Raw genomic sequence first — 10372 nt, 5'->3', positions numbered from 1 at the left:
GATAAAATATTCTACAGCCATTAAAAGACGAGGGCCTAGCCGGTGTGGCTCAGTTGGTTGGGTTATCATCCTGTGCACTGAAAGATCAAGGGTTTGATTCCCGGTCAGGGAACATACCAAGGTTGCGGGTTTGATCCTGGTCGGGGTGCCTGCAGGGGACACCCAGTTGATCTTCTCTCTCTCTCTCTCTAATACCAATAAAAACATTTTTTAAAAAGACAACGAGGAAGACGCTGACACATAGGATGGACAACAATGTTGAGCCAAACACACCATGGCTACCTGCCGCGTCGAACAGCTCCTTTGGCCACACCGAACAGCACATGATCTGGTACGCTGTGTTGCTCTATGATGTGCAGTTTCCCCTTCATTGAAAACACTCAGCAATATAAAGCTTCTACAGTGACTGTACATTATCCAAAAGAGAAAAACATCAAAATGGATGCAATGACTCAAAAACAAGTCTTTCAGCACAAATGTTCCTGCAGGAGGCACGCCACTGAGCGTCTCTGCCACTCTTTCTGGGAAGACAGCACCGGGCCTGCATTCACCCTTTGGGCACTTAGACAATACACATTTCTATGTCTGAGGACAAAATTTCACACACAAGCCTTTTATTTGCCCCTATAGAAAAATTCAGATGCACAGCTAGTTCCTTCTCACAATAAAGCAATGCTCAATTAGCAATCACATTATATTAATTTTTAATGACAAAATGGTGTTAACTTTGTGCAAATTGTGGTCAAAAATAATTAAAGACCGTTGGGTGATATCTACCAGAAGTAATATTAGACATAGGATTACTTACAAAACAAGCAATTGTCAATAGAAAACTAAATATTTCCCTTGGGAAAAAATGTAATGTTTTATTATTAAACAACTCAGGCAAAAGTCTAGATTTTCTATAAGTGCAGAACAGATCAGAAAGGCTTCCACGGGGGCCCCATAGTGGAGGGATGTGATTCTTTGGATGGCTTTATGATGACATTTATAACCTCCTGGGTATTTGAGCTCTCTGAAGAAAATGTTCATTCAAAGGACTAAATCATACAAAGCATTTAATACCTTCAAATGGATGCCTAATAACAAAACTTTGTAACAAGAAGTGAGTCATAGCACTAAATTGTGTTTATCAAATACTTGAATAAGCTACATTCAGAAACGACAGAGCAGCTTACAGGTACACGGAGGTACTCTGCACTACCACAAAAGCAGCCACAAAGAGCTTTATGTACTCGAGGTAAAGCTGACGGTTTACTTTTTGCAAGCCATGTATCTCTCAGTGACATTCTGCCAGTTGATTATATTCCAAATAGCTTTCAGGTAGTCAGGCCTGACGTTTTTATACTGGAGGTAATACGCATGCTCCCACACGTCAATCCCCAGCAGTGGAATAAGACCTATTGGAAAGAAGGAGAAAAAACAAAAACTATCAATTTCAATTTAAACACTGCATCTTCTCAATGTAACCTTTATCCTATGCATCCACAATTACCCTTTACAACATTCTCACCCATTTTGCAGTTTCTTATAGAAACAGAAAATGTGATAAGAATAAATACCCCTATAAAGAGATTTTCAACTTTACTCTTTGGAAGGGAAATGTGATTAATATTAGAAATAATTAAAATAGCGCCGAAACCGGTTTGGCTCAGTGGATAGAGCGTCGGCCTGCGGACTCAAGGGTCCCAGGTTCGATTCCGGTCAAGGGCATGTACCTTGGTTGCGGGCACATCCCAGTAGGGAGTGTGCAGGAGGCAGCTGATCGATGTTTCTCTCTCATCGATGTTTCTAACTCTCTATCTCTCTCCCTTCCTCTCTGTAAAAAATCAATAAAATATATTTTAAAAAAAATAGCTGAGAAAAATAAATTAACTACAGTATTTTAATAGCTGTTCTTAAAATGCCAACAGATACAAGAGCCAGTTCTTAGGCGTCCTTACTGGGGATCTCAGTAAGAGTATGTTGTTTGTGGGGTGACTGAGGACCCTCCAAAGGTCCTGAGTACTCAGGGAGGTGATGAGAAACCTGCCCTGCCCCCAAGGCTATTAGGCTTGGAGAATAAAAGCGTTTATGAGGCGCTAATAGAACAAGTTAACAAGGAAAACCAGAGAGACACAGGAGGTGTGGCCAGGATCCACCTGGAAGTCAAGCCTCTCCAGGTGGTCCCTTCGGAGGTAGGCCTGACTCCCTAAGCATGTCACGCTCACAGGTCTTTTGCTGCTTTTACAAATCCTGTAGCATCTCACTTTCTCAGAAGAGCGGTATAGGTTCAGGAAAATCTGAGCGTGTCCAGGGAAGCGTCATGCAACCACGTCTTCGGATGTGTGCACAGGTCATAAAGGCAGCTTTGGCTTCTTTGCATCAGAGGTCACAGCTCTAGCTAACTGCTGGACGGCGTGGGATTCTTTCTCCTAAAGGGCTTCTAATGCAATCTGGCTCAACATGAAAAAGGACGGGGTGAGCCCAGCCTGGCGCCTCCAAGCCAAATATTGTCGTATACCAAAACCCCTGGAGAGGCAGCCGTCTGGAAATCGGCGCGCTCCTCCCAGTCTGACCACAAGTGCTCAGTAAAGAGTGGTCCAAGGTCTGAAATCAGACGTCTTTTCCTCGTTCTTGTTGTTTATCTAATTTTAGTGCATATAATTATGTAAGCTGATATGAACTATCAAATGAAGCAGTTTATGTTTAAGACATTTTTTGTTAATGTATCTATTAAATTACATGTGCTTTTTATACATATACTAGAGGCCCAGTGCGGGGATCAGGCCGAAACTAGCTCTCCGACATCCCCCAAGGGTCTCACCCAGGGCGGTTCTTGGGTGATGCACCCCGGAATCGGGCTCCCTCCTCTCTGGTTCTGGGTGTGTCACCTGAGAACCTTAGCTGCCAAGTCACTGCAGCTCGGCAACTCCTGCGTTGAGCGTCTGCCCCTGGTGGCCAGTGCGCGTCATAGCTATGAGTCGGAGCTCTGCCCCCCTGGTGGTCATTGCAGATCATAGCTACCGGTCGGACGGTCGCTTAGACTTTTATATATATAGATTTTTTATTGATTTCAGAGAGGGAGGGAAAGGGAGAGAGACAGAAACATCAATGATGAGACTCATCGATTGGCTGCTACATGCCCCCTACTGGGGACAGAGCCCACAACCCGGGCACATGCCCTGACAGGGAGTTAAACTGTGACCTCCTGGTTTATAGTTCAACACTCAACCACTGAGCCACACCCGACCAGGCACGTGTGCTTATGTTTTATAAGACTTAAGATTTCAAAATATCAAGAACTTTTAAAGCACTTTGCTTAGACTCTGGGTATCATCTGTTAAGATTTGCTCAAATAAGTCTACAGATAAGCATGAGCCCTGCTAGTTTTCTGTATGTGAACCATCTCTCCTGAATGGATGGGTAACAATTTTCCAATCTAACCTGTTGTTCCTTGAAGGGGATCCTGATTAGAACAAGCAGCAATCTGTAAGCGTCCTTGTTCCTTATTGAAACCAAGCCAACCCCAACCGGAGCCCTGAACGCCAGCGGACACAGTGGTCAACTTCTCCTTAAACGTGGCGAAGGAACCAAAGTCACGTTTGATGGCTTCCAGCAGTTCCCCTGTTTTAAAAAAATCCAAAGAACACTCACAATGAACATTTGGCAATGACTACAATATTCTGTTACGTATATGAAAATGTTCCTGTCCTATGGCCCAAGATACAACTAGACAACACCAGGTAGAAGACACAACAAAGCCAGTGAGCCTCCACAACACGGCATTCTCGGCCCTGGGGCAACATCCCAGGCCTCACGATGTTAATTCGCGTGTTTGCCACGGAAGCATTGCAGAGGGATTTCCCCCCTCACGGTGCTACTGCCATCAGGAAAGAAAGAACAGTTTCCATGAGCCATCTTTTTGTCCACTCAGCAGAAAATTTTACTTTGACCTCTACCCTACTTATTCTGTCTTAATTTGGGACTAAAATGTTATGGCTGTTATGTTTCTTCCCCAAGGCAGCCTAGATCTTTCCTATCTCAGTGATATCATTTTAGAAAGAGTTATTTTCTCCCTTCTGTTACTGAACTAAGGATACGCTTGAAGAGCTTAGCCCTTTTATTCTGTAGCAATACAGAATATAATTCTAGACTGAGCACAACAACCAAATCAACTAGGCCAAAACCTTCGCCTCTCTGTTAAAAGGAATCATCTGTCATAAGCACGAATGAGGAATAAAGTGACACAGACAACACAAAGTGCAGACAGTACCAACACCTGTTGACTGAACAGAGTTGTATCTGATACTCTGGTAACTCACACACTCAACACTATTAAGTCAGAGTCTGAAAACCTAAGTCACAAAAAATAAATTGTCCAGCTTCTCATTCATTAATGCTTCCTAATAAAATTGCTTATTTCAAGTGCCTAAGATGTCTTCTAGAACACAATTAAAATACACACACACACACAAACTTAAGGTACATTCCAGAAGCCCAGAAACGAGGGAGGGAGCTATGTTCATACCCCACACCTTCCCTGGGGTACAGGGGATAATTAAAGTCTCCGCACACTGCACACGACCTCCAGTGAACAAGGGGAGTGGCCCAGCCATCAGCTCTGTCCTCCTTCATTACCTAGGTTTTCTGGGACAAAGGACTTCTTCTCACTTAGGAAGAAAAGTAAAATAATATCAAAAAGCACCATTCTAAGTTCTTTGTATATAATAACTCATTTAATTCTCAAAACAGTCCTATTATTATCCCCGTATCATACTGAGGAAAAAAGTAAGGTTCAGAATGGTTAAGTCTCAGCCCAGGTCCAAGAGCTAGTGAGTGAAGCTTGTCTTTTCTAAAAACCATTTCTCAGTCTTTCCCTAATGAATAGTGCAATACATTTCAACCAAAAGTCAACACCACATGTGACTTTGTATGCATGTATATGTAATCTGGGGACACAACTCTGTGAATGCACTCCATTCTTCCATGTGTCCCTTTGAAAGTTACTACAAATTGATTGCACATCTTGCTATGAAAAATATGCCATTATGATACCTCAGAGAAAACTAGGGTAGCATTAAAAAAAAAATAGTCATTCCTATCATGCACAAAATGTAGCTAAGCTAGTACCAAGATATACCAACCTTTGGGTTCTCCGCCACCATTTGGGCTCAGGTTTGTCCAGAAAATGCTATGATTGATATGGCCTCCACCGTTGAACTTCAGCGCAGGCTGAAGAGCTACCTGAGTTGTGACGTCACCTGAAATGTTAAAATGCAAATACACTTTTTTAAATGCTTACTTTGTCAGCCATTCTGTACACTATTTTCTTCTTTGTAAAATGTCAGATAATTGGATCAGCTTCTCTGTAACATCCTATAGGTCCTAAAATTCTACAATTTCAGGATTCTACCAAAAAAGAACTTCCCAAAATTACTTGTCCCAGTGAATTTTCAGGTGATTAGGAACATGCTGAACAACTAGGGTGGCAGCAGGGTTGGCAAAGCTAGCAGAAAATCCACTCTGAGCTTCAAAGAACTCAGTTTTCCTGGATAGAAAAGATTTTGGCAAATTAAATAATGAAGAACAAAGATAGAAAATGGAATGCTAAAATGTCTGGTTCCATATACTGACTATATGAAAATTTTCCACCTCTTGTTTCCTAAATAGACACCTAGTCACTGGGAAATCTCTCAGTGTTACGTGAACAAGAAACACAACATATTCAAAACTGAACTCCTGACTGTCAACCCCAAGCTCACCCCGGCTGTGGGCTTCCAACCCACATGCCAGCTGCCTCCTCAGGACATTCTGATAATCTGGTCGTCTTGGAGCCTCCCTCTCACACCCACATCTCACCCACCAGCACGACCAGCTCGCCCTTTCACACACATGCGGACCAGCGGCATCCATCTCCCACCACCGCCTGCCACCCTCGGCGCTGATCTCCTGCTTCCACATCTGCCCCACAGTCTGTTCTCACCGCCGTGGCCAGAGCCTCCTCTAGACCCCACATCCATCACGGCACTCCTCTAGCCAACCCCTCCCCAGGCTGCTCTTCTGAGCGAACCCCAGGTCCTTACAACGGCTACAGAAATGCCCGCCATGTGACCTGTGCAGCTCCTGGCGGGCCCCCTCCAGCCACACTGGCCTCCTTGCGCTTACATGACCAGCTCAGCGCTCCAGGCTCAGGGCTTCCACCGCTTCCTGCGCGGGACACTCTTCCCCGTGCTTCGCTCCCCCCTTTCTCCTTCAAGTTTCTACCGAACCAACAACTCCATCAGTGAAGCCTTCTCTAACCACAGTGAAAACTGGGCAACTCCCCTACTTGGTTTTCCTGCGTGAGATTTACAACCCCAGCCATCCTACATATTTTTTTTTTTTTAAATATTTTATTGATTTTTTACAGAGAGGAAGGGAGAGAGAGAGAGCTAGAAACATCGACGAGAGAGAAACATCGATCAGCTGCCTCCTGCACACTCCCCACTGGGGATGTGCCCGCAACCCAGGTACATGCCCCCGACCGGAACCGAACCCGGGACCCTTCAGTCCGCAGGCCGATGCTCTATCCACTGAGCCAAACCGGTTTCGGCAAGCCATCCTACATATTGACTGGTTCATCTGTCTCCCCAATAGAATGAAAGGACTTTCATGCACTGCTGTGTCCGAGAGCCCATTATAGTGCCTCATACATAGCAGGCGCTCAATCGATGTTTGATTGACTAGATAATGGAATACATTGAATGTAGTTCTAAGGTAAAAAATTCTCTGGTATCTATAGCACTTAATAAAAAAAGAATGGCCCTGGCCGGTGTGTCTCAGTTGGTTGGAGGGTCGTCCCATACTCCAAGGGTTTTGATTCCTGGTCGGGGCACATACCCAGGTTTCAGGTTCAATCCCCAGTCGGGGTACACGTCGGAGGCAGTATCTCTCTCTCCATCTCTAAAATAAAAAAAGAAACATATCCTTCTAAAAAAAAAGTTATGTTTGAAATTTTTTTTTCTACCTTGCGTAGTAAGTAGACAAAATAAAAAATTTTTCCTATGCCTTCCAGAAGCTACAGATGAACTGAACTCTCAGGAAAAATGAGAGTTTCCTTACTAAATAAACACTGATTCACAAGATACCAAAAGGCAAAACGAAGGACAGAAAACCACTGAGCGCTGCTCAGAGATTACATAATAGAAAAAGTTCTCCACTCTGTTCTTAGGGCACATTCGAACATATGTAAGAAATACTACTGTTTCCTTAAACAAAGCCAAATCTCCACTTGCTTAGCAATTCAGAGAGGAGGAGCGGACCACCTGGTATCTAAATACACAGTTGATCTTTGAGAGTTTTTTTAAGATGCCGACATTTTGCTGTTATGTTTATAAAATGATTTTCTCACAGATCAGTGTTTCTATTAATTTTTCTTGGAAAGTCACCCTAAAAATAAATGTAAGTTATTAAATTATGTTTTATTAAGTCAACAGTAACTACATATTTCTAATGGGAAAGAAATATATTGAAAATTAGTTTAATAATTTCAATCTCTTAAAGTTTAGTTCATCCTTTTTAAATTTTAATAGAAATTGGAGGGCTTAGTATCTGCTTTTAAGAACACTTTTCTGAAGTTCAACATTTTCTTTGGCTTCACTTCAGTTTTCTTCTGTTAAACACAGTAAAAATTAAATGTTTCTTTGAAAAATATGTTACTGACATGCGATAAGGCTGATGATGTAATTTTACTGTATGCCTTTAATCCCAAATTGCAAACATGAAAATTTAGATCTTTAACAATTTTTAAAATATAACTTTTTAAAGAAAGGTCTGTGGCTACTTATTAATTTATGATCAACATGGAATATAATATAAAGCTTTTTTCCCAGTGGCTTTCATTGAAAAAGGAAAGCGACGAGTGCACAAGAAAAGGAGGGAAAGTGAGCTGTTTTTAACATATTGAAGAGACAGGTTCAGGGGTGTCAGGATGTGGTCATGTAGGAAATAGTTTCACAACTGGAATATTCCCCAGCCTCACGTACCACCTCCTTCCCGCATTTGTTATGTCCTAAATCGCCAAAACTTTTCTCGTATTCAGAACCTTTAGCCATACTTGAGGTTTCTCTGACGGTCAGAAGTAAACATTCCAGAATGTGGCAACTTCCTCTGGTTTTTGCTTAGCCATTTACCTTGTACACAGTCAGGCTGAAATACTACATTTTTCCACTAGATGCCCCCAGTCAACAACGTGTCGCTGTCTAAAATTTACTCCACCAATTTCATCGCGCTAAAATTCAATAAAAATGCATATATTTAAGAAAAAAACACACATTTTTTTAACTGTGTAGCTCATGAAGCCATATCTGTAGTCTGGAAACACGACTGTCAATTACTTCCTCTGCAAACCACTGCTTAAACTCCGAGGTTGAAAAATGTAATCGCTTTTTGTACAGAAACACTATAACATAGTATTCCCATACACACCCCCAGACACAAAACAGAGTCCACATGCTACTGGTTTTGTCAACCGGACTCTTTTAAAAATATAGCAACTCCATGTTATATTTTAACGGAATTCTAAATGTTAGTAAACAAATACACGCCTTTCCAGTTTCCCACAAATGGGTATTTTCCTTGTGCATTTCAAGAACACGCGGAGTGACCTAGCGAGCAGAGGAGCATCTCCTCACGGAGATGCGTCCTGTTTCCATGGGCCAGTTTCTCCCGGGCCAGGGCAGGCCGCCCGCACCTGCCCTGCGCCCGCACCCGCCCTTGGCCGGCACCTACCCTTGGTCCACACCTGCCCTTGGCCCGCACCTGCCCTTGGCCCGCACCTGCCCTGCGCCCGCACCCACCCTTGGTCCACACCCGCCCTTGGCCCGCACCCACCCTTGGCCCGCACCTGCCCTGCGCCCGCACCCACCCTTGGTCCACACCTGCCCTTGGCCCGCACCCGCCCTTGGCCCGCACCTGCCCTGCGCCCGCACCCACCCTTGGTCCACACCTGCCCTTGGCCCGCACCCGCCCTGCGCCCGCACCTGCCCTGCGCCCGCACCCACCCTTGGTCCGCACCCGCCCTGCGCCCGCACCCGCCCTGCGCCCGCACCCACCCTTGGCCCGCACCTGCCCTGCGCCCGCACCTACCCTTGGTCCGCACCTGCCCTGCGCCCGCACCAACCCTTGGCCCCCACCTGCCCTGCGCCTGCACCCAACCTTGGCCCCCACCTGCCCTGCGCCCGCACCCGCCCTGAGCCCGCACCCACCCTTGGCCCCCACCTGCCCTGCGCCCGCACCCGCCCTGAGCCCGCACCCAACCTTGGCCCCCACCTGCCCTGCGCCCGCACCCACCCTTGACCCCCACCTGCCCTGCGCCCGCACCCGCCCTGAGCCCGCACCCACCCTTGACCCCCACCTGCCCTGCGCCCGCACCTGCCCTGCGCCCGCACCCACCCTTGGCCAGCGCCTCTTGGTACTTCTCCTCCGTGGCGTTCAGGTTGTTCACATAGGCCGCGTGGTGCTTGCTGTGGTGCAGCTGCATGATCTGGCCGCTGAGGTGAGGCTCCAGGGCGCCATAGTCGTACGGCAGGTCGGGGAGGGTGTGCTTCCGCCGGGAGCCCAGGGTCCCCAGAGCCGGCACCAGCTCCCGGCTCGCGCTGGAGAGACAACCCCCACCGACCGGTCGGCTCCCGCGGGCAGTCGCTTCCACGCGTCTGTCCGCGCCGACGAGGCTGCAGGCAGGCGGCGCCGCGGGCCTCTCCGCAGTCCGCCCGCCCGCCGCCACTTTCCCTGAAGCACAAACTCACGCAGCGGCTCGGCGCCTCGGCCGCACCTGGACGCGACCCACGAACACCTGTCGGGAGGCAGGGCCGCCCGCCGCGGTCCGCGCCACCCGCGCCCGAAGGCGCCCTCCGCCCGCCGTCCGTGCCGCCCCTCCCCGGGGTCGGGACCGCGTCCCCTGCGCCGCGGCCCGGGCGCCTCACCTGCACGCCGCCCGGCACAACATGGTGACGCCGCCGCAATCCTCGCCGCGCCGCGCTGACCGCTCGGTACGAACAGTGAACCGGTGACCGGGCCGCGCCGCAAGGACACCGCCGCCGGCCAGGCTCCGCCCCCTGCGCGCCGCTCCCACCCACCCCGGGGGGTGCGCGGCCCCCGGACCCGCCCCGCCCGCGCCCCGCCCGCGTCCTGGGCCCGGGAAACGCGGGGACGGAGACGGCAGAGTCCCTCCGCTGGGACCGCGGGGCCGGGGCACCCCGCCGTGCTGTCCGCCGTGTCGCCCAGGGGAAGGCCGCCCCCGCCCCCCCGCGGCAGATGGTGCGGTCCGCGCTCCGCCCGCGCCGGCGCCGCCCCGCGGGTCCGGGGGGAGGAGCGGGGTCGCGGGGTCTGGAGTGCGGCCCGCCCTTTCCTG

General features: G+C 48.2%; 1 protein-coding gene across 3 annotated transcripts; it reads right to left on the bottom strand.

The window, feature by feature from the left end:
- Positions 1-680: 680 nt before the first annotated feature.
- On the bottom strand, positions 681-10104 carry SOD2 (superoxide dismutase 2). Of its 3 annotated transcripts, XM_036316423.1 has the most exons (5): positions 9945-10103; positions 9415-9617; positions 5127-5243; positions 3427-3606; positions 681-1400 (listed from the first exon to the last, which is right to left on the bottom strand). In XM_036316423.1, exons 1-5 carry the CDS (start codon positions 9965-9967, stop codon positions 1255-1257), a joined length of 669 nt encoding a protein of 222 aa, XP_036172316.1. In that variant the 5' UTR covers positions 9968-10103; the 3' UTR covers positions 681-1254. The 3 variants fall into 3 exon arrangements, with proteins under 3 accessions (XP_036172316.1, XP_036172318.1, XP_036172317.1); XM_036316425.1 differs by lacking the exon at positions 3427-3606 and having other exon boundaries at positions 9945-10104; XM_036316424.1 differs by lacking the exon at positions 5127-5243 and having other exon boundaries at positions 9945-10104.
- Between the last annotated feature and the right edge of the window lie 268 nt (positions 10105-10372).

Source organism: Myotis myotis, unplaced genomic scaffold (assembly GCF_014108235.1).
Source record: "Myotis myotis isolate mMyoMyo1 unplaced genomic scaffold, mMyoMyo1.p scaffold_m19_p_7, whole genome shotgun sequence".
Lineage (NCBI taxonomy): Eukaryota > Metazoa > Chordata > Mammalia > Chiroptera > Vespertilionidae > Myotis > Myotis myotis.
The sequence above is the reverse complement of the archived record's forward strand: the minus strand, read 5'-3'. Positions and strand labels throughout refer to the sequence as shown.

Coding starts and splice junctions, on each gene's coding strand:
- SOD2 (XM_036316423.1), bottom strand. CDS start 9,967: ATGTTGTGCCGGGCGGCGTGCAG. Junction 9,618..9,944: donor TTGTGCCGGGCGGCGTGCAG/GTGAGGCGCCCG, acceptor TTGTCTCTCCAG/CGCGAGCCGGGAGCTGGTGC. Junction 3,607..5,126: donor TGGTGGCGGAGAACCCAAAG/GTTGGTATATCT, acceptor TTTTTAAAACAG/GGGAACTGCTGGAAGCCATC.